Source organism: Pongo pygmaeus, chromosome 10, assembly GCF_028885625.2.
Source record: "Pongo pygmaeus isolate AG05252 chromosome 10, NHGRI_mPonPyg2-v2.0_pri, whole genome shotgun sequence".
NCBI lineage: Eukaryota > Metazoa > Chordata > Mammalia > Primates > Hominidae > Pongo > Pongo pygmaeus.
Genome location: NC_072383.2, coordinates 47,639,272 through 47,663,410, shown reverse-complemented (window position 1 = coordinate 47,663,410; position 24,139 = coordinate 47,639,272). Strand labels below are relative to the sequence as shown.

The 24,139-nt window shown below is 44.4% G+C and overlaps 1 protein-coding gene across 7 annotated transcripts in view; it reads left to right on the top strand.

Annotated features, from left to right (window-relative positions):
• Window positions 1–11,627: 11,627 nt before the first annotated feature.
• The window catches only part of RACGAP1 (Rac GTPase activating protein 1), a 35,463-nt gene continuing 22,951 nt past the window's right edge, over window positions 11,628–24,139 (top strand). The window contains exons 1-3 of one of the 7 annotated variants that reach the window (XM_054445557.2): window positions 11,672–11,787; window positions 18,586–18,659; window positions 20,440–20,524. In XM_054445557.2, coding sequence (XP_054301532.1) covers window positions 18,624–18,659; window positions 20,440–20,524 — 121 coding nt within the window. In that variant the 5' untranslated portion in view covers window positions 11,672–11,787; window positions 18,586–18,623. Of the gene's footprint in view, window positions 11,813–18,585; window positions 18,660–20,435; window positions 20,525–24,139 lie in introns of all 7 variants that reach the window. The other 6 variants (XM_054445559.2, XM_054445561.2, XM_054445558.2 and 3 more) reach the window with 6 other exon arrangements.

The following is a 24,139-nucleotide window of genomic DNA, read 5'->3' as shown; positions in this document are numbered from 1 at the left end:
AGGATTTCTCCATGTTGGTCAGGCTGGTCTCAAACCCCCGACCTCAGGTGATCCGCCTGCCTCAGCCTCCCAAAGTGCTGGGATTATAGGCGTGAGCCACTGTTCCCGGCCCCATAACCTCTTATTTAATCTTCAGCTCAACCCTGTGAAGTAGGTTATGTTATTCTCATTTCACACTGGAGGTAACAGAAGCAGAGTGTAACAGAAACGGAGGGAAGTTGAATAGGGAGGAAGAGAGCTGAATTTGACTCCAGGTCAGACTAGGGAGAACTAGCTCCTAGCTTGTCTTTCAGAGTTAACCGTTAGTAGAAGTGGCACTTGTTACAATTTACGTAAATCTCTGGTCTGCTTTTTAGAACCAGCTACTTTCCTCTCACTCTTGGCAGCCCATTCCTCTATAGTTCCAGCCATCTTGAATCCAGAGCAGCAAGGTGTGCCCTGAATAAAGTGCAGACAAGCAGTGGCCTTTGCTTGAGGCAGGAGTTAGCTGAGGCGGGCAGAGTACAGGACTGTGCGTGGCAGTAGAATGCTAAACCTATTTGCACATAAGAATCACCTGGGAAGATGATTTTTGGAAAATCTCTGAGTCCTACACCTCATGATTCTCAGCTTTGGACCTGTATTTTCAATGCTGATGACCAGCTGAGCTTGGGAAGGGGACAATGAGGCTACTTTACCGTCTCAGATACAGCCATTCAACATGTTGTTGTAGAGCGGTGGTTCCAAATGTGGTTCCCAGATCTGCAACATCAGCATCATCTAGGAATGCATTCGAAATGAAAATTCTTGGGGCCCATGGAAGACGGATGGAATGAGGAACTCCATGATGGGTCCCAGCAATCTATATGTTACCAAGCTCTCCAGGGGATTTTGATGCACGCTAAGGTTTGAGAAGCACTGGTATAGAACAGGGACTTACTGTGAGTCAGACACATTATTCGGAAGGGGACAGGCTGGGGTGAATAAGCTACGGTCTCTGCTTTTTTTTTTTTTTTTTTTTTTTTGAGACAGAGTCTTGCTCTGTCACCCAGGCTGAAGTGCAGTGGGGAGAACTTGGCTCACTGCAACCTCCGCCGCCCAAGTTCAAGTGATTCTCCGGCTTCAGCCACCCGAGTGGGTAGGATTACAGGCGTATGCCACCATGCCTAGCTAATTTTTGTGTTTTTAGTAGAGATGGGGTTTTGCCATGTTGGCCAGGCTGGTCTCCAGCTCCTGACCTCAGGTGATCTGCCCACCTTGGCCTCCCAAAGTGCTGAGATAACAGGCATGAGCCACCATGCCCGGCCTATGGTCTCTGTTTTTGTTTTTTAATTAATTATTTTTTTTTGAGACGGAGTTTTGCTCTTGTTGCCCAGGCTGGAGTGCAACGGCGCAATCTCAGCTCACCACAACCTCTGCCTCCTGGGTTCAAGCGATTCTCCTGCCTCAGCCTCCTGAGTAGCTGGGATAACAGGCATGCGCTACCATCCCTGGCTAATTTTGTATTTTTAGTAGAGACAGGGTTTCTCCATGTTGATCAGGCTGGTCTCAAACTCCCGACCTCAGGTGATCCACCTGCCTCGGCCTCATAAAGTGTTGGGATTACAGGTGTGAGCCATCGCGCCCAGCGGTCTCTGTTTTCAAAGAGGTTGGACTCTAGTAGAGATGAGTTCGGCATGTCAATAACTATATCCCCTCCTCCAAGCAGGGCTCCCCAGAGCCTGGACACCCAGGAGAGACACAGGTGTGTTTCTAAAGGGGGACTTGTCTCTATTTGTTCCTATTAGAGTTTTGTTGTTATTGTTGTTTTGTGGGTGGTTTGTTTTGTTTTGTATTTTTTGAAACAGAGTCTTGCTTTGTCTATTACAGTTTGATTTAGTTCAACACTTTATTGAGTGTGAAAGGGTGATTCCTAGGCATGGGGCAGGGAAACATTGTTTTCGATTTTTTTTTTTTTTTTATGAGAGAGAGAGAGAACATCAAAAAAAAAAAAAAAAGAGGAAAGAAACAGAGAATGTTATATGTAAATGCTTAATTAGAAATAAAATGCTTGTTCCCCGGTGCCACAAAGAAACAGCACTTAAACATAAATTTAATTCTCTTAGCAAAGCCGTTTTTACTTTCTGCAGAAAGGGTGCTCATCGCAGATGGAACAATGGCGAGAGCACATTTGAACAAAAGAGGGAAGCAATTTTTATTCCTTATGCAGTTTTTCCCTGCTACTGTGTCTTGTCTCCATTGGCTGGAGCCAGACTGCACAATTTAAAACCCGATTGGCTAACAGTTTAAAACTTTTCTAAATAGGTAAAAGTAATGGAAGGATAAAGGAAAAGAGGAAGTTGCTTATGCCAAACAGGGAAGGGGCATAGGCTGCGAGCTGGTACCTGCCTGTGAGCATGTCCAGCACAAATATTTTGGTTAAGGTACAAGGACATAGAATGTACTATATGCCTGTGAGCATGTTTAACAGCTACATAGGATAGGGCCCAACAAAGAGTTATTACCATAAAATAAGGAGGCTTAAGGGAAGTTAGTCTTTAAAATAAACTATTATTTCTAACATTATTTATTTTTTTAACAAGAAGGGAAACTTTGAAGAGGAACTTTTTACTTTTTACAGAGAGGAAGACAGAGGGCTACAAAATAATTATAAGTAATACTCATGGAGTTACTATGTGGCAGGCACTGTGCTAAGAGCTTTGCAAACACTCATTTATTGCTCCCAACAGTGCTTTACACTATTATTATCATCCCCGTTTAATAGATGTGGAAATGGAGGGACAGAAAAGTTAAGTTGCCCACTACACAGGTCATAAATGGTGGAAGTAGACCTTCACCCAGGGCCAAAATAACTCCAGGCCTGTGTGTTTACCCACTATGCTTACTGTTTCTCTTAGAGAAATAGGAAGAAAACCTTCAATGGCTCACTAGTGCCTCAGGAATTACACTGAATTTATCTGGCCTGTCATTCAAGGTACCTCAGCTCTGCTCTCAAAAGTCCTTCCAGCCTGTGGGGTGTGGTGGCTCAGGCCTGTAATCCCAGCATTTTGGGAGGCCAAGATGGGAGGATCACCTGAGGTCAGGAGTTTGAGACCAGCCTGGCCAACATGGTGAAACTCCATTTCTACTAAAAATACAAAAATTAGCTGGGCGTGGTGGCACGCGCCTGTAATCTCAGCTACTCAGGAGGCTGAGGTGGGAAAATCGCTTGAACCTGGGAGGTGGAGGTTCCAGAAAGCCGAGATCGCGCCACTGCACTCCAGGCTGGGCAACAGAGCGAGACTCTGTCTCAAAAAAAAAAAAAAAAAAAAAGTCCTCCCAGCCTTACCCGCCCCCCCAACCAAGATCCTCTCACTCCAGTCAGGCTGCACTGACTTCCCTATTTCTCTCAGCACTTCCTGCCTACTTCAGTCCCCAGCCTCCTCCCTGTTGGGGTCCTATTCATCCTTCAAAGATTAGCTCAGAGGTCTCTTCTTTGACAGTCATGAGTCCCAGCCAGAGGTGGGCCCTCCCTCCCTGGACCCCCAGAACACAGCCCCCACCTCCGCACTCTGCGCTGCAGGCCCTGGCCTTGCACCCCGCATCGCCCCACCCCCGCCCCTGGGCTTAGCGCACAGCCTGGAAGGCAGAAAGGCTCAAAGCTTCGTGGTGTAATTCACAGGGGGAAAGATAATCCTGGATGGGAGGTAGGGAGCCAGACCTCCAGAGGGCAAGTGAGAAGGCCAAGGGAGGCGGAACCCAGCGAAGGCGAGAGAATGAAGACACGCATCGGGCTGTGGCCAGACGGGTGGCAGCCAGGGACGGGGCCGAGCCTCGCTGCCCCCGACGCCCGCGTCCAGAGACCGACGATGACAGTTCGCCTGTCGGGACATCGGATCAGGCGGCCGCCCCTGGGGAGGTGGGGGCCGGTGGGGCACGGGCGCGCTCGGGAGGTCACCCGCAACCACCTGTCAGCACCAACCCCATCATTGGTGCCCAGGCGCGGGGGAGCACGTGGGAGGGGGGCGGCCCCGCTTGCCGCCCCCGCGCGGGATAACAGGCGCGTTCCAGCCTGACCCCTCCCGCACCTCGGAAGCACCCAGAGCTCGGGTTTCGCCGGACACGGGAGATTAAATAACCGGATAGTGCACCTCTCCTAAGTGGCAGAGCCGGGAATCGAACCCAAGCTTTCTTGCACCAGCTCTCAAAGCTCTCAAGCTTCTCCGGTTACAAGTGCAGCCCCAGGATCTCTCCCTACCCTGGAAGCTACAGTTTGGGAAGAAAAGGAGTTAGGAACCCGCGCCCCCCCGCACCCCACCCCCACGCCACCCCGCTTCACACACACACACACACACACACACACACACACACACACACATACACACACTCTCACCTTTTCCTTTGCTGCCTTCTTGCTTGGGCGGGTGCAGCAGGGAAGACTGAGAGGAATTGGAAGGGTGGGTGGTATTTTGGGTAGAGGGAGGTGTAAGAGAGACAGCGTCTCCAACCCCCATCCATTATTTGGGACACCATCCTACTGAACTTAACTCACCTCCATTACACAGCTATTTATTGGAGCTGCGAAAGCAAGACTAGTACATGGAAGGAGTACCATCCCTTCTTCTCTAGAAGTTCATAGTCTAGTAGGGAAAATAGGCATTGCAGAGTGTTTATGGTGGGCCAGGAACTGTGCTAAGTGTTTTATAAGGCTAACTCATTTATTCCTCTCGACGACCCTAGGAAATAGGTATTATTATTATTATTATTATTATTAATTTATTTATTTATTAATTTTTGAGACAAAGTCTCGCTCTGTCACCCAGGCTGGAGTGCTGTGACACGATCTTGGCTCACTGCAACCTCTGCCTCCCAGGTTAAGCAATTCTCCTGCCGCAGCCTCCCAAGTAGCTGGGACTACAGGCACGTGCCACCACACCAGGCTAATTTTTGTATTTTTAGTAGAGATGGGGTTTCATCATGTTGGCCAGGCTGGTCTTGAACTCCTGACCTTGTGATCCACCCTCTTTGGCCTCCCAAAGTGCAGTATTATTATTATTATTTCCATTTATAGATGAGCGAGTCAAGCCACAGCTGACCTGTGGAAGGCCATGTAACAGTGACTGGAAGAACCAGGAAGACTAAACGAATCAGGAGTATGAAAGAGAGAGAACACAGTGCTGAGGGAGTTTATGACAAAGGCACGACCCAGGCATCAGCGTTTAAGTTTAAGCTGTCTAGAGGGTGAGTAGAACTTATCCTGGTGAAGAGGCACTGGAAGTTCGGGAGAGTGCTGGGGCACAGGGAAGGGTGAAGGCCCCAGGTGGAAATGGTAGCCAGGTGTGTGGAGGAACTGCAAACGAGGGTTGGGCAGTGCAGCTAGAGGGGCAAGCAAAAGCAGCCTTAGGAGGGCCTTGTGAAGGATTTTGGTCTTTTTTTTTTTTTTTTTTTGAGATGGAGTCTTGCTCTGTTGCCCAGGCTGGAGTTCAGTGGTGCAATCTTGGCTCACTGCAGCCTCCACCTCCCAGGCTCAAGCAATTCTCCTGCCTCAGTCTCCTGAGTAGCTGGGATTACAGGCACACACCACAATGCCCAGCTAATTTTTTTGTATTTTTAGTAGAGACGGGGTTTCACCATGTTGGCCAGGCTGGTCTTGAACTCCCGACCTCAAATGATCCACCCGCCTCAGCCTCCCAAAGTGTTGGGATTACAGGTGTGAGCCACCGCGCACGGCAGAATTTTGATCTTCATTAGAAGGCAAGTTGAAGTCATTAAGGATTTTAAGCAAGGGAGATATATTATTAGTATCACATTTTTACTTTAAAAATTTTTTTTCAAGTTTATTTTTAAAAATTGGCTGGGCGTGGTGGCATCTGTAATCCTAGCACTTTGGGAGACCAAGGCAGATGGATCACCTGAGGTCACCAGTTTGAGACCAGCCTGGCCAACATGGTGAAACCCCATCTCTACTAAAAATACAAAAGGTAGCCAGGCGTGGTGGCGGGCGCCTGTAATCCCTGCTACTCTGGAGGCCGAGGCAGGAGAATTTCTTGAACCTGGGAGGCGGAGTTTGCAGTAGGCCGAGATCACGCCATTGCACTCCAGCCTGGGTAGAGCAAAACTCCGTCTCAAAAAAAAAAAAAAAAAAAAAAGGACATAAAATTGTACATATTAATCACGTACAACATGATGTTTTGAAGTGTAATGTATATATATTATGGTTTTTGTTTTGTTTCTGAGACAGGGTTTCACTCTGTCGCCCAGTCTGGAGTGCAGTGGCGCGATCGCGGGTTGCTGCAACTTCTGCCTTCCGAGTTCAAGCAATTCTCCTGCCTCAGCCTTCCGAGTAGCTGGGATTATAGACTGGTGCCACCATGCCCGGCTAATTTTTGTATTTTTAGTAGAAACAGGGCTTCACCATGTTGGCCTGGCTGTTCTCAAACTCCTGGCCTCATGTGATCCGCCCTCCTCAGCCTCCCAAAGTGCTGGGATTACAGGCGTGAGCTACCACGTGCTCCCAGCCTGTAGATATATTATGGAATGATTAAATATAGCTTCTTTTTTTTTTTTTTTTTTTTTTGAGACAAGGTCTTGCTCTGTCACTCAGGCTGGAGTGTGCAGTGGTGCAATCTTAGCTCACTGCAGCCTTGAACCCCTGGGCTCAAGTGATCTTCCTGCCTCAGGCTTGCAAGTAGCTGGACTACTGCCAAGCCCACTACATTCAGCTAGTTTGTTTGTTTTAAATGAAAGCAAGTTTGTTAAGAAAGTAAAGGAATAAATGAATGGCTACTCCATAGGCACAGGAGCCTAATTTTTCAGTTTTTTGTAGAGAGGAGGTCTCGATATATTCCCTAGGATGGTCTTGAACTCCGGGCCTCTAGTGATTCTGTCGTCTCAGCCTCCCAAAGCACTGGGATTACAGGCATGAGCCACAGCATGTCTGGCCAAATCTAGCTCATTAATTAAGCTATGCATCACTTCACATAGTTATCATTTCTGTAGTAGAATTGCATTTTAATTTTTAATTTTTTTTTTTTTTGAGACGGAGTCTTGCTCTGTCGCCAGGCTAGAGTGCTGTGGCACAATCTCGGCTCACTGCAACCTCCAACTCCCTGGTTCAAGGAATTCTCCTGCCTCCGCCTCCCAAGTAGCTGGGATTACAGGCATGTGCCACCATGCCCGGCTAATTTTTGTATTTTTAGTAGAGATGGGGTTTCACTATGTTGGCCAGGATGGTCTCGTCATCTCCTGACCTCGTGATCCGCCCGCCTCAGCCTCCCAAAGTGCTGGGATTACAGGCATGAGCCACCACGCCCGACTTAATTTTTTTTTTTGAGACAGAGTCTTGCTCTGTTGCCCAGGCTGGAGTGCAGTGGCGCAATCTCAGCTCACCGCAACCTCCGCTTCCCAGGTTCAAGCAGTTCTCCTGCCTCAGCCTCCCGAGTAGCTGGGACTACTGGCGCCCGCCACCACGCCCAGCTAATTTTTTGTATTTTTAGTAGAGATGGGGTTTCACCATGTTAACCAGGATGATCACGATCTCCTGACCTCGTGATCTGCCCACCTCAGCCTCCCAAAGTGCTGGGATTACAGGCATGAGCCACCGTGCCCGGCCCTCAAATTTTTTTTTAATTAAATTAAATTTTATTTTTTGAGACAGAGACTCACACTGTCACCCAGGCTGGAGGGCAGTGGCACAATCTCAGTTCACTGCAACCTCTGTCTCCCGGGTTCAAGAGATTCTCTTGCCTCAGCCTCTCAAGTAGCTGGGATTACAAGCACACACCACCATGCCCAGCTGTTGTTTTTTGTTTGTTTGTTTATTTGTTTTTGAGACGGAGTCTTGCTGTGTCGCCAGGCTGGTGTGCAGTGGTGCGATCTCAGCTCACTGCAACCTCTGCCTGCCGGGTTCAAGTGATTTTTCTGCCTCAGCCTCCCGAGTAGCTGGGACTATAGGCGTGCAGACCACTATGCCCAGCTAATTTTTTTTTTTTTTTTTTTTTTGAGATGGAGTCTCACTCTGTCGCCCAGGCTGGAGTACAGTGGCGCAATCTCGGGTCACTGCAACCTCTGCCTCCCGGGTTCAAGCCATTCTCCTGCCTCAGCCTCCCGAGTAGCTGGGACTACAGGTGCACGCCGCCACGCCTGGCTAATTTTTTGTATTTTAGTAGAGACAGGGTTTCACCATGTTGGCCAAGATGGTCTCCATCTCTTGCCCTCGTGATCTGCCCACCTCGGCCTCCCAAAGTGCTGGGAATACAGGCATGAGCCACTGTGCCCGGCCTAACTTTTGTGTTGTTAGTAGAGATAGGGTTTCACCATGTTGGCCAGGCTGGTCTTGAACTCCTGACCTCAGGTGATCTGCCTGCCCTGGCCTCCCAAAGTGCTGAGATTACAAGTGTGAGCCACTGTGCCCGGCCATAATTGCATTTTTATTTTTATTTTTTTGAGACAGAGTCTTGCTCTGTCACCCAGGCTGGGATGCAATGGCATGATCTCAGCTCACTGCGACCTCTGCCTCCCAGATTCAACCAATTCTCCTGCCTCAGCCTCCCAAGTAGCTGGGATTACAGGCACCCGCCAGCATACTTGACTAATTTTTTTTGCATTTTTAGTAGAGACGGGTTTTCACCACGTTGGCCAGGCTGGTCTCGAACTCCTGACCTCGAGAGATCCACAGGCCTCGGCCTCCCAAAGTGCTGGGATTACAGGCGTGAGCCACCTTGCCCAGCCATAATTGCATTTTTAAAAGATCACTTGAGGAGTAAAGAACGCAAGGGAGGGCAAACAGTTTCACTGAGGTTGGACTACCAAATTGGACAAGGGTAGTGACAGGGAGAAGGAGAAAAGTGGGCACACACAAGAGATCTGTACTTAGGAGTTTCACTCAGTAATTGAGGTGTAAGGGAAAGAGAGAAAGCTGAGGCATTCTACACTCCCCTGCTTCTCTCCCTCACCCCTGAGGTCCAATCATTTAATAAGTCCATTTCATTTCATTGATTGATTTCATAAATATCTTTCCCACTTGTCCCCTCCTTGTCATCCCCACTGCCACTGGCCTAAATAGAGAGTCTACATTTACATTTTTCCGTTTCCAGACAATCCTGCTTGCCATTTTAGCATATGTTCTATCCAAAGACAAATCAGTCAAGTCAGTCCAAGTCCCATTGTCTTGTCATTGAGTCCGTTACAGGATCAAGTCCAATCCCTTCCTAGTGCGGTCTCATCCTACTTTGCCAGTCTCTCCTTTTCCTTCTCAGGCCAAAGCTACTCAAGAAGCCTCGCACTCACTGAACCCCCAACATCACCTGAAAGTTGAGGTAAATGTTCTTTCACAGCCTAAACCTTCATAAATGCTTTCTTGTGTATTGATTGATTGATTGATTGATTTGAGATGGCGTCACGCCCTGTTGCCCTGGCTAGAGTGCAGTGGCATGATCTCGGCTCACCGCAACCTCTGCCTCCCGGGTTCAAGCAATTCTCTTGCCTCAGCCTCCCGAGTAGCTGGGATTACAGGCGTCTGCCACCACGCCTGGCTAATTTTTGTATTTTTAGTAGAGACGGGGTTTCACTATGTTGGCCAGGCTGGTCTTGAACTCCTGACCTCGCGATCCACCCTCCTCGGCTTCCCAAAGTGCTGGGATGACGGGCATGAGCCACTGCGCCTGGCCTTGTGTATTTATTAAATATACGCTTGCCTCATTCTTCAGAGGTTACATGATCTTCCTATTGCCAGTAATTTCCCACTCCCTTCTCTCCTGTAAATTCCTATTCACACAAGACCCAGCTCAGATATCAAGTCTCTGTAGGCTTTTTTAACACTCCCACTCCCCAGATACGATTAATTGCTTCCTTGTCTGTGCTCCTAAAGCACTTTATACATGTCTTTGTCCTACTACTTATTTCATTGTATTATAGGTATCTAAGGATGCACAGGCTAATGCAATCAATGAATGCTTCTGACCTTGAAAGGCTGTTAGGAGGATTAAGTGGGATAACAAATGCACAGTTCATATTTTCTTTCTTCATCCCTTTCTTAATAATATTAATAATAATCTGTATTACAATTTACCAAGTATAAACTTTGATAGTGTACCACACTGTGTCTCAGTTGATCTGGGAATAAACCTGTGAGATAGAGATGGGATTATTATTTCTACTTTATACTTGGAGGAAGTGAAGTACAGAAGCATTAAAAAGTGATAATATGGGTGGGTCAGCAGAATGCCTGCTATTGTTCAAGGCCAGGTGGAGTGCTAGTGCCTGTAATCCCAGTGCTTTGGGAGGCTCAGGTGGGAGGATCACCTAAGGCCAGGAGTTCAAGACTAGCCTGGACAACATAGTGAGACTCTTCTCTACAAAAGATAAACAAACAAGCAAAGGAATTACCTTGAGCATGTGCCTGTAGTCCTAGGTATGAGGGAGGATCCCTTGAGTGTAGGAGTTCGTATTTGTAGTGAGCTATAATTGTGCCACTGCACTCCAGCCTGCGTGACAGAGTAAGACCCTGTCTCTAAAATAAAAGTGGAGTCAAGTTTTCGGGTTACAAAATTTGTGATGTGTTTTTTTGATAAAATACAATTTTTCATATCTATGGTGATGTTTTGATGTATGTATACACTGTGGAATGACTAAATCAAGCGAATTAACATATCCATTACCTCACATACTTTATTGAGGTGTGTGGTGAGAGCATTTAAGATCTACTCTTAGCAATTTTCAAATGCATTATACATCGTTATTAACTACAGTCACTGTGTTGTACAATAGATCTAAATTTTCCTCTAACTGAAATTTTATATCTCTTGACCAACATCTCCCTAATCTCCCTCCTCCAAATCTGTGATCTTTCTTTCTTTTCTTTTTTTTTTTTTAATTAAGGACCAATGTGACAGTAAGTGATCTTTCCTTTAAACCACAGTGCTTCTTGTATGCTCCAGCCAGTATTTTTCCAAATTGCGGGTAGCCATGTGTTGTTGAGTAGTGAGTTCTGGGTACTTTGCATGTAGTAAGGATGAGCAGAGTTTTCATTACCCGGTTGTAATGTAAAATTTATTTCTCACTGTGGGTCCAGAGTTTTTAAAAAGCGTGAAAGCTCCTGTGCTAGCACAATGCCAAGTTCTAAATAACGTTTATTAAATGGAATTATAGTATTTTATTTTCATTTCGTATTTATTTTTGTTTCCTAGAGCTATCGCCTCCATTCGTAGCTACTGGACAGTAGAGACCATACCATCTTTATTTTTCCGATTCCCAGTGGAGTGCTTGTGATGATGTGGGCTCACTTAATGTGTGTCAAATAAGTCTGAATGGATACATCAATGGAAGGGATAATATAGCTCAGTGAATGTATTTGAAAGTAACTGCTGTTCTAACTCCTGGTATTCTTCTGATTCTACTGAGACCTGACATTGTTCAGTTAATCGTTTCCAAGGGCCCTAGTCCCGCAGACAGTGAGACCAAGAATAATTTGCACTCAAGAAGTACCACTTGCCCTTAGTCAATATGGCATCCCGAATGACTTCCGGAAAGGGCATCGCAAAAAAAAAAAAAAAAAAAAAAAAAAAAAAAAAAAAAAAGTTGACATTAGTCAAAATGGCCACCTTTGGCTTCGCTTTGTCAGAATGCGCATGCCCATTCCCGTTCCCGTCACCTCCGCGTGGCCCTGACGCGTACGTCACACCGTAGAGGGACGGCGCGGGAGGAATAAATTTCTCTGTGATTGGTTGGTGAAGGTTTTCAAACCGGAGCTGGCGGCGCGGCGCTGCTCTGCCGTTGGGTGAGGCGCGGAGCAAAGTGAAGGGCGGCCCAGGTGGGGCCAGGCTGACTGAAGTGAGTAGTGGGGGTGCCAGACCAGGTGCGTCTAGTGCTGAATTGTGATAGGAAGCAGAGTGTTCGTGTGGTGAGCTGTGGCCGCCGCGGGAGTCCGGGGCAGCGGGACAGGCCGGCAGCCACAGCCTCTCCACTCGGGCTTTTCTGGGGCGGGGGTCGGGGCAGGTCGAATGGACGCGGCCTGCGAGGGTTGGGGGCTTCTGTCTTGGCGCCGGGTTTTGTGGAAAGCCGAGGGCTTCTTTTTGAGGTGATGGCTGAACCAGGGCAGGAGTCATCCTAAAGAAGAGTCTCTCAGTGAGATACGAGTTTAAGAGTGGTTGGAGTGACACCCCATCGTTTTCGAAGGGAAGCGCCCTGGTGTTTGAGAGGCCCGGGCGGCCTGCAGTGGAGCCCCTCTGCTTCGTGGGTCGCGTGTGTCTAGGGAGGCAAGCCAAGGCAATGACATCTTGTCCTTCTCATCCTAATTCTTAGCCTCAGTAACAAGGAGGCCTTACTTGTACACTTTCACGTACATTTCTCTTCACAGTATTTCATTCGTAGGCCGAGAGGTGTGTGTAGGAAAGTGGGAGTAGGTGGGTAGATAAGCCTTTTTTTTTTTTTTTTTTTAAGAAAGCATTATCTTTCTAATGTGTCTGGTAAATAAGCTTTCCGAGTTATTGTAGGTGTTTAGGGAAGGCGCCTTTCCTGTAGCTTAATCATTCAATAGGTATTTATTTTTTGGAGGGGATTTTTAAAAAAAAATTTGTATATTTAGGGGGTACAAGTGCAGATTTCTTACATGCATATATCGCGTCGTGGTGAGGTCTGGGCTGTTAGTGTCCCCATCACTCAAATAGTGAACATTGTACCCAATACATAGTTTTTCAACCCTCAGCCCCTTCCATCTTCCCATCTTTTGTATTCTCCAGTGTGTATTATTCCACTCTGTATGTCTGTGTACCCATTGATTAGCTTTCACTTATAAGTGAGAACATGCGGTATTTGACATTCTGAGTTATTTCACTGAGGATAATGGCCTCCAGTTCTATCCATGTTGCTGCAAAAGACGTTATTTCATTCTTTTTTATGGCTGAGTATTCTGTGGTGTATGTCTGTCTATATATTACATTTTCTTCATCCAATCCTCCGTTGATGAACACTTAGGTTGGTACCGTATCTTTGCTATTGTAAATTCTGCTGCGATAAACGTATCAATGCAGGGGTCTTTTTGATATACTGATTTTTTTTTTTTTTTTTTTTTTTTTTTGAGACGGAGTCTGGAGTGCAGTGGCGCGATCTCGGCTCACTGCAAGCTCCGCCTCCCGGGTTCACGCCATTCTCCTGCTTCAGCCTCCCGAGTAGCTGGGACTATAGGCGCCTGCCACCACGCCCGGCTAATTTTTTGTATTTTTAGTAGAGACGAGGTTTCACCGTGTTAGCCAGGATGGTCTTGATCTCCTGATCTGCCCACCTCGGCCTCCCAAAGTGCTGGGATTACAGGCGTGAGCCACCACACCCGGCCGATATACTGATTTCTTACCCTTATACCCATTAGTGGGATTGCTGGATCGAATGGTAGTTCCATTTTTAGTTCTTTGAGAAGTCTCCATACTGTTTTCCATAAAGGTTGTACTAGTTTACTTTTTTCTTTCTCTTTTTCTTTTTTTTTTTTTTTTTTGAGAAGGAGTCTTGCTCTGTGGTCCAGGCTGAAGTGCAGTGGTGCGATCTCGGCTCACTGCAAACTCTGCCTCCCGGGTTCAAGTGATTCTTCTGCCTCAGCCTCCGGAGTAGCTGGAATTATAGGTGTGCACCACCATGCCTGGCTAATTTTTTATGTTTAATAGAGATACGATTTCACCATGTTGGCCAGGCTGGTCTTGAACTCCTGGCCTCATGTGATCAGCCTTGGGAGCCTTGGTCTCCCAAATGATGGGATTAGAGGCGTCAGCCACCATGCCCGTCCTGTTTACTTTCATTCAATAGGTATTTCTTAAGTGCAAAGTGTAAGCAGAAGACAATCTTATTTGGTCTAAAGAATGTGCAGTTAATTTGGGGTAACAGAACTTAAAAAGATAACTGGTGAGTCTGTTGAGCCTATACACTGTTGAGAGTACTGTACATTAGTACATCCCTTTTAGAAAACATTTTGGCACTATTAAGAGCCATAAAAGGTTTTTACACCCTAATATAGCACTCCTAGCCTTGGAAATCTATTCTAAGGAACACAGTCACCTGAAGAAAAATATTGTCCATAGGAATGTTCAATTCATTTGTTCACCAAATATTTATTAGTCATTTACCAAATGTCACGTACTGTTCTAGGCATCAGGGAAGAAAACACAAAAATCTCTGCTTTCTCGGAACTTAAGCTAGAGGAGAAACAGGCAATAAACTGAATAAATATGTAAGTATGTTAGATGGAGAGAAGTGCTTTGGAACAAAGTAAAGCAGGGTAATGTTAGAGAAAGGCTGCAATTTACAATAGGATGGTTGGAAAGACCTCACTGAGAAAGCAGCATTTGAGTAAAGATATTTGAGGTGAGAGAGTGACCATGCAAGAGATTCCAGGCAGAGGTAAGTGAAAAACTGGAAATGACCTAAACGTCCAAAGGAGAGAATAGTTAAACAGTTGTTCATCAACTCTTTAGAACTTAATGGAAACATGATAGAAGCAAAACACAAAATTATATGTAATGTATGATTGTAACACCATGAAATAAGGGTGTAAAATGGGCAAAGATTAGATCAGGTGGTACATATAGTTGTTTAGGATAGTGAGATTTTTGTTTTGCTATTAATTTTTTTTTTTTTTTTGAGACAGAATTTCACTCTTGTTGCCCAGGCTGGAGTGCAATGGTGCCATCTTGGGTCACTGCATCCTCCGCCTCCCGGGTTCAAGCGATTCTCCTGCCTCAGCCTCCCAAGGAGCTGGGATTACAGGCATGTGCCACCACGCCTGGCTAATTTTGTATTTTTAGTAGAGACAGGGTTTCTCCATGTTGATCAGGCTGGTCTCAAACTGCCGACCTCAGGTGATCCTGCTTCGGCCTCCCAAAGTGCTGGGATTAGAGGCGTGAGCCACCGCACCTAGCCTGTTTTACTGTTAAGTTTTTGAACATAGAAAATTAATAATAAACAGTATTTTTGTATCTGCTAAATGAATGTTATAGATAACAAAGGAAATAATTTTGGACTGAAATGGTTGGGGAAGGCTTCAGTGAATTGGTGAGACTTATTCTAGACGTTGAAGGATGGAAGACCAGAATAGGAAGAATTCACAGGGAAAAAAAGAGGTATTTAGTATGCTGAACTTCTAGTAACTTTCTGAGAAATCACAATTCAAATCTTCCCTTCCTTATTTTAGTCTTCATGTTGGATTGAGAACATTTTGTTTACTCTCTGCTAGTGATTTGCTTATAAAGAACATTTGGTTTCAAGATAATCCTTCTGTCCGCCAGTTGTATTAGAGACTTCCGATACAGTGAAGCAGAAGCTGGACATTTCAGGAAAAGAATTGTCCTCACATTGTCCTCAATTGTGTTCCTATGAAAGGATCTTAAAGTACTGAGATTATCTTTGAGAATTGTTTTCCTTGACAGCAGGGAATCTATATTGTTGATTTCTTGGAAATCTCCAGATTTAGCAATGTTTGTGGGAAAGTTTTTCATTAAAACACTTTCCTGAAAAACTCCAGCAACCTTTCATTGCTTTGTCTTAAAGTATTTAACACCCTTGATGCATCTAAAAAACCTGATATATAGGTCTCTTAATAATGTTGTTTGAAGGAGGAGGAAGAGGATAGAGACTTTTCCCAGGATACCCTGCAGTAAGATCTGTGATAGTCTGTTATTCTGAAGGATGATATCTATCTCTTGGCTGGGTGATTGAAATTAAATTGGGGGCTCAAAGCAATCACATCCAGCTGAGACTCTTTCATGGTGTTTCCAGATTGCTCCCTTAGGGATACTCACAGATTGGGAATCTGTAACATAGTGACTTCTCCACCTCTGGGGCTCCCCATCAATAACAGCTGAGATTCTCTAGCACCTTTTGGTTTAAAGTGCTCCACAAACTGATTTTCTTGCTGCACACAGGGATCGTTTCAGCTTTCCCGAAAGGCAGCAGTCTCTGTTGTGGAAAGTGACAGCTGTTTTACGGCTGCAAAAGCAATGTACTACAATATGACTTTGTTTTTGTTTCCTTTCACATTAGTGTATCTCCTAGCTATGGACTAAATAATACATGGGGGGAAATAAACAAGTATTCATGAGGGTGAAAATGTGACCTAGCAGGAAAATTACATTTTCAATTGACGTTGAATAGGGTGAGTAAATTTTAGCTTTTGGAGTTACAATTTGGCTGAGATATCAGAGTTAGTACTGATATAGAAAGATATTTTTGTCATCTATAAATAATTCCTGAGAGTCACTTCTGTAGAATGTTAATAAAAATATATGGTGCCCTAGCATATAAAGAGAAGAGGATTATATTCTGCTAGTGCCATTTTTGGATTACCCTAAGTAAATCTATGTTAGAGGAAAAAATAACTCTTCAGAAGCAGCAAACCTCATCTAGAACAGCTTGTTTAAAAGCCTAGACCTGGTCAAATTTTGCTGTTTCCTTGATTCTTCTTGGTCTGGGTTCCAGCTATAATTTGTGTTTTATATGTGTTGCTGTTTGTATGACATATTATGGTTTGGGGGAGGTCTCTGAGTAGGTCTACAACATATATGGTCTAATTGATATTTTTGTAACATATCCTCTCTTCAATGTGTTGAGTTGGAGAGAATATAGATTTTGGACTCAGACCTGGGTTTCAATGAGAGCTCGACATTTATTAGTTAATTTAAGGTCTCTGGCCTTAGTTGCCCATTGTCTGTAAAATGGAGATAATTAAGTTAGTGAGGCCAGGCATGGGGGCTCACACCTGTAATCCCAGCACTTTGGGAGGCCGAGGCAAGCAGATTGCTAGAGGTCAGGAGTTCGAGACCAGCCTGGCCAACATGGTGAAACTCCATCTCTACTAAAAATACAAAAAAAAATTAGCCAGGCCTGGTGGTGGGCACCTGTAATCCCAGCTACTCAGGAGGCTGAGGCAGGAGAATCACTCGAACCCTGAAAATGGAAGTTGCGGTGAACCGAGATGGTGCTACTGCACTCCAGCCTGGGTGACAGCGAGACACCGTCTCAAAAAAAAGTCAAATTCACTTAAAGAAAAAGTATACGTGAAGTGTCTAGTTTAGTGCCCGAGTCATTTCAAAGCACCTAGTAAATACTGGATTCTTTTCTTTCTAATTGTATAGTATTATTTTTAAAAATGGTCTAAAATTCTGAATTTAGTGATATCCTTATTTGGAGACAGCCTAGAGGGGAAAACACCTAGATTTGAGAATCACTATTTTAGGATGGAAGTAACAACTATCAGACCAAAACCAAACCTAAACAAAAGAAACTCACTTCATACCAACTAAAAGATACCTTATATTTTGGTAGTGAGATTGTAAACTTATACATTTTAAAATTTTTGTAATATTCTATGAGGTAAATAGAGCAAGTGTTATTGTTTTCACTTTATAGATGAGTCTTGGAATTCAAGTGATTTACTGAAGATTATACTACTGGTAGATAGAAGAGCTAAAGGTTTGTCCCAGGACCTTTTTATTTATTTATTTATTTTAAGAGAAGGGGATCTTGTGATGATCAGGGTGGCCTCAAACTCCTAGACTCAAGTGATCCTCCCACCTCAGCCTCCTGAGTAGCTGGGACTACAGGCACGCACCACCACACCCATCTTGTCCCAGGACTTCTGCTCCTTCTCCCGCTTTTGACTGTTCTTTTTGCTTTAAACTATATTACACGTTGATGTTGAGGTAGAATGGAAATTCTTTTGACCATAGTGTCGCAGATATGTGTGTGTTTGTTCTCTGAATTAACATTTATCAATTTTTTTTTGTGAGCATCATATTAAATGCTACATGCTTGTGTGTGTAATATAGTAGTGCCACATGTAAGGTTTCTCCCCTCAAATTTACATTCTAGCTGGGACACAGGGCAGAATCATATGGTAAAGTTTAATTCAAGTGCAAAGAGTTTGAATCTGAGTGGCAACTGCCTGAAGCAGTAGGGGAAAGACTGGAGGCAGGGGGCACAATTGAAGCGAGTGATGACAACCTGCAAGTGATAAGGGGGTGGGTATGGTAGATACATGAGAGAAGAGTACACAAGGTTTAGTGATTATGCTGTGGGAAAGGGAGGAACCAGAGGTGATTCTGAAGTTTGGAACTGAGCAACTGAGAGAATAATAAAAATAGGGAAATCAAAATTGGAAGTCAGTAGGGTATGGGATAGGGTAGGTCAGTGAGTAGGGTAGTTGATGGACATGAACAGGAAGAGTAGAACAGTGTCAGGAGGCTGAGGCTGGAGAATCACTTGAACCTGGGAAGCAGAGGTTGCAGTCAGCTGAGGTGATGCCAGTGCACTCTGGCCTGGGGGACAGAGCAAGACTCTCTCTCAAAAAATTAAAAAAAAAAAAAAAATGGACAAGAGAACAGGTTATATTGTAATTTAAGACTTAACCCCCCCCAAAAAAGCTTTTTTTTAAACAACCAGTTTTCAACATCCTAGCACCATGAAATTTTCCTTTTTGAATTCTTGGACAGATAGAAGTTTTGCTGTGGTATTGAGCTGTCTTATAGTCTCACGATATATAAGTGAATGCCGAGATGATAGAAAGCAATACCTTATATTAAAACTACTGATTAGAGTCTTGCAATACCTTATATTAAAACTACTGATTAGAGTCTTCCATTTTTTCCTCAGGAGAGCCAAAGGAAATCAACATTTGAATTGACTACCCAATGTCCTGCCCCTGTTTCTGTCCTGTAGCACTTAGGGTATGTTGCCTATTTCATTATATTGTTAAATCCATGGCATCTCCATGAATTCCACAGCTCTTCCTGCCGGTTTTAATGCTGTCCTTTTAGTTTTGTTCTTAGTTTAGAGAAAGATCTTTGTAATAAATTTGTTGGTCTGGTTGCTTAGCAGCTTGCTGTGATTATGTAGCTTGGAACAGATACTTGCCGTTTGAAAATCTTGGTTTCCGGCCCTGATTCAGGTATATGTTGCATCCAGGCTTGGAACTGAGAACTTTTTTTCTATTATAGCAATTATCATATGGTATAAATGTGTAATTGTGCAGCATTTAATATAAAATATCTTTATATATATATTTTTTTGAGACAGAGTCTTACTCTGGCACCCAGACTGGAGTGCAGTGGCACATCTTAGCTCACTACGACCTCTGCCTCCCAGGTTCAAGCAATCCTCCTGCCTCAGCCTCCCAAGTAGCTGGAATTATAGGCGCACATCACTGTGCACAGCTAATTTTTGTGTTTTTAGTAGAGACAGGGTTTTGCCATGTTGGCCCAGGCTGGTCTTGAACTGACCTCAAGTGATCCGCCCACCTTGGCCTCCCAAAGTGCTGGGATTATAGGCGTGAGCTGCTGTGCCCAGCCTATGTTCATATATTCTTTGTCCTTTGTGCTTTTTTATATATTTTTTCTTGCTCTCATAGCTTGTGGTGCAATCTTATAAACATTGCAAAATCACTAACCCTTCATAAGAGTTCTTAAAATTTTATTTAGGAAATAAGGACCTGGACTAGAATGTTGAAGCATTGGTTAAGAGAAACATAAGAATCCTTTAATGGTATTTCTGAGGACATTAAATTTCTAATGAAATTTGACTTTTTATTTCATTTCCTTGATAGTTTTCATAACATCCAGTTAATGTCTTTCTTTCTTGACTGTTAAGTGAAGATCTTATTTCCTCAAAGTGTTCCCAGTTAAAGTCTATTTGGAATAGAACCGCCTGTAACGACACTGTTTTTTCTATAGTATCAGTAGGCCTTTGCGGGGAAGTACAAAGTCTGAAATTCACTATACAGGACACAGTAGTAAATGATTTTTGCTTTGCCCTTCGGACTGTGAAGGTGGTGTATTGTCTCTCTGATGCCAGAATGTGGTACAACATAATCCTTTGCCTCTACTTAGTATAAATTTATTAGACGTAGTTCCTGCACGCGGCCCAGCAGAGAGCCCTGCATTACAGAAATAATTCTGGTGCTGCTGAGCTGGCGATTTTCCCACTTAATCACTTGTGTGACGTCATCTGTGCTTTTGGTAGGAAATGTGCTGACCATGTCCTGCATTTTAAAAGGCAGTTGCAGCAGGGGCATTAGCTAAAGATGAAATTAAAAATAGATATTTTAAGTTACATTGTAGGTCTTCAAAGCCCACAAGGAATAAACTGGCAAAAGTATTATATTAATCAATAGGCTTGACTTGAAGAACCACATTTTGTTGTTGGTCAGTCACTTGGTAATGAACTGACATGCTCTTTCCTATTTGTTTTCTGCTCCAAAGTGATTGGAGGGGCTGTTATATTCAAAGGTCTGAAATGGTTTTCTAATTTTCAGATGAGTCTTAAACATTCCAAGTTTGTTTTTATAATAAGAATCACACAAAACATCTGTTGTTACTTGAGATTCTTATAATGGTAGTTATAAATGGAAGAGTCCAGATGTTGGTCACTGATGGCTGGATTGCTATAGAATCTTTTGTTGTGGGCGAGAAGGCAGGACCCCTAATGTATATTTGATTTCTTGGCAGAAAGATGGATACTATGATGCTGAATATGCGGAATCTGTTTGAGCAGCTTGTGCGCCGGGCGGAGATTCTCAGTGAAGGAAATGAACTCCGTAAGTCATTCTGAGCTGGCCTGTCCAAAAGGAAAAACAGATTTCAAATTTGGGATTTTTACAAAGCTGAAGTATTTTCCAATCTTAAAGTTGTTTTTCATTTGGGTTACCTAAAAAGAAAGCAGTGGTCACTTACGTGGTCAAAGCCTAATGGGCACTCATTCTAAATGGTCACTAAAATTCTTTTCTATAGCTGCTCTTAGTAGGTTTTAGCCAGGCTTTTTTATTATCTTTATTTATTTATTTTTTTGAGATGGAGTCTTTCTCTGTCACCCAGGCTGGAGTGCAGTGGCGACATCTCGGCTCACTGCAACCTCTGCTGCCCGGGTTCAAGCGATTCCCTGTCTCAGCCTCTCGAGCAGCAGGGATTACAGATGCACGCCGCCACGCCTGGCTAATTTTTTTGTATTTTCAGTAGAGACAGGGTTTCGCTGTGTTAGCCAGGACGGTCTCGATCTCCTGACCTTGTGATCCGCCCGCCTCGGCCTCCCAAAGTGCTGGGATTACAGGCGTGAGCCACCGCGCCCGGCCTTAAAAATTTTTTGTAGAGATAAGATCTCCCTGTTTTACCCAGGCCGGTGTCCAACTCCTGGCCTCAAGCAGTCCTCTTACTTCTGCCTCCCAAAGTGCTGAGATTATAGGCATGAGCCACCAGGCCCAGTCCATAATTTCTTTTTGAAGGAGATACTAGGCATCTGCTTTCACCTACTTCATATATTTGATGCTAAATAATTAAGGATTGAGAGCCAGGTTTGGTGGCTTGCACCTGTAATCCCAGCTACTCAGGAGGCTGAGGCAGAAGAATCACTTGAGGCCAGGAGTTTGAGACCAGCTTGGGCAACATAGCAAGACTGTCTCTGAAAATATTAGCGGTCGGGCATAGTGGCTCATGCCTGTAATCTTAGCACTTTGCGGGGCTGAGATGGGTGGATCAATTGAGTCCAGGAATTTGAGACCAGCCTGGGCAACATGGCAAAACCCCATCTATCTTTTTTTTTTTTTGAGACAGAATCTCACTCTGTCACCCAGGCTGGAGTGCAGTGGCGTGATCTTGGCTCACTGCAACCTCCACCTCCCTGGCTCAAGCAATTGTCCTGCCTCAGCCTCCCGAGTAGCTGGGATTTTAAGTGTCCGCCACCACCCTCGGCTAATTTTTGTATTTTTAGTAGAGATGGGGTTTTGTCATGTTGGCCAAGCTGGTCTTGAACTCCTGACCTCAAGTGATCCACCCACCACAGCCTCCCAAAGTGCTGGGATTACAGGTGTGAGCACCCCGCCACAAAAACCCCATCTCTACAGAAAAAAAAACAACAAAAAAACAGCCAGTGTGGTGGCATGCTCCTGTGATCCCAGCTACCTGGGAGGCTGAGGTAGGAGGATCACTGGGGAGGCAGAGGTTGCAGTAAGCTGAGATCACACTCCTGTACTCCAGCCTGGGACAGAGCGAGATCCTGTTTCAAAAACAAAAAAATTAGCTGGGTGTGGTGACACATGCCTGTGGTCCCAGATACTCAGGAGGCTGAAGGATCACTTGAGCCCAGGAGTTTGAGGCTGCAGTGAACTATGATTGTGCCACTGCACTCCAGCCTGGGTGACAGTGAGACTTCATTTCCCAGGGAGAAATAATAAAGAGAATTGAGATGGGGTGGTGAGCTGGGGAGAAAAAGGAGGTGCTAAGAGAGGAACAGTCTGGGAAATAAATTAGCAAGAAAGAATAATGGGGATGATGGTACTGACATGTGATCCAAGGGAATTATTCTATACCAGCTTCTCTTTGTATTACCATCCTCTCCTATTTCAGATTTTCATTAATACCTAATTTAGTAAATGTTGCTCTCAAGTCAGCCTAACTGGTGTTAAAGTAATGTAAGAACTGTGTCTTCAACTTTTTTTATTTCTATAGTACTTACTGTGGTATCTTGCTTATGCCATTCAGTATTTTCTTTGAATTGATTGATGTTTTTAATAGCTCTTATCCACTTACAGGCCTTTCAAAACAATATTCTATTTTCTCTCTCTAATAGCTGCTGCATGACCCTGTCATCTGGTACCAGCTCAGTAACCACAATGGCATACTAATTAGGTTTCTCTTTGAGGTCACATCATCTCAGAAGATGGATCAGAGTGTGGTGCGGACTAGAGTATGGAATAAGAGATCTTAAAACTCAGATTCATTCAGCAAATACTTTGTGAGAACCTATCAGGGCTTCTAGCATTTTTGAACTGAGGGAAAGGGATGACTAAATGGTGTCATGGAGGAAAGGGTTTGAGCTGAGCTTTAGCTGTAGGGTAGAATCCCAAGAGGCAGAGATGAAAGGGGGTATTTCAGATCAGGCGACAGCCTGAGCAGAGGCAAGAGGGTGTGGGACTTGAGGGAAATAGGAGTAAGAGGGAATGACATAATCAGAACCGTGCTTTGGGAAGATTACCCTGGCAGAGGTGTAGTCTGCATTAGAGGTGGATGCTGGGACACTGACTAGGAATGACATGGTTGTCATAGCTCAGGAAAGAGGCAATAACAGCCCTAACTGGAATGGTGGTTGTGAAGATGGAAGTAGGGAGAAATGGGTAGAAGAGATTGTGATAATAAGACCTGTAGAAAGAGGCAGCTGATAGAATATGGGGGCAGAGGGAAGAAGAATCTGTGGTTTAAGAGTGTTGATAACTAGTGCTGGCTTTTACCTGTTATTTCTGTGTCTGTTTTTCCACCTATAAAATACGAATTTAAACATCTTTATTTTCTTTGTGGGAGTGCTATGAGGATTTGGGCATAAATTGAGATATTAGTTGTGAAAATACTTTGGGAAATGATTATGCCAAAAATCTCCCCTCAAGATATTTATTTTTACAGAAATCCTGATTTTATTTTATAAGCAAATTTTTACCTTCCCATTTATTTCTATTACAAAATAGAGGTACATTTTACCTCCTTCTCCAGATCTCTAATTTGGAATGTTGGCTTTTTTTATTTTTTATTTTTATTTTTTGAAACAAGAGTTTCACTCTTGTTGCCTAGGCTGGAGTGCGATGGCGCAATCTCAGCTCACTGCAACCTCCGCCTCCCAGGTTCAAGTGATTCTCCTGCCTCAGCCTCCCGAGTAGCTGGGATTACAGGCATGCGCCACCACGCCTGGCTAATTTTGTATTTTTAGTAGAGTCGGGGTTTCTTCATGTTGGTCAGGCTGGTCTTGAACTCCCGACCTCAAGTGATCCTCCCACCTTGGCCTCCCAAAGTGCTGGGATTACAGGCGTGAGCCACAGCGCCCAGCCCTCATTTATTTTTTATTTTTTTGAAACAGAGTCTCACTCTGTTGCCCAGGCTGGAGTGCAGTGGTACGATCTCGGCTCACTACAACTTCTGCCTCCCAGGTTCAAGCAATTTTCCTGCCTCAGCCTCCTGAGTAGCTGGGATTTCAGGTGTCTGCCACCATTCCTGGCTAATTTTTGTATTTGTATTTGTATTTTTTTATTTTTATTTATTTATTTTTTTGAGATGGAGTTTCACTCTTCTTGCCCAGGCTGGAGTGCAGTGGCACGATAGTGGCTCACCGCAACCTCCGCCTTCCGGGTTCAAGTGATTCTCCTGCCTCAGCCTCCCGAGTAGCTGGGATTACA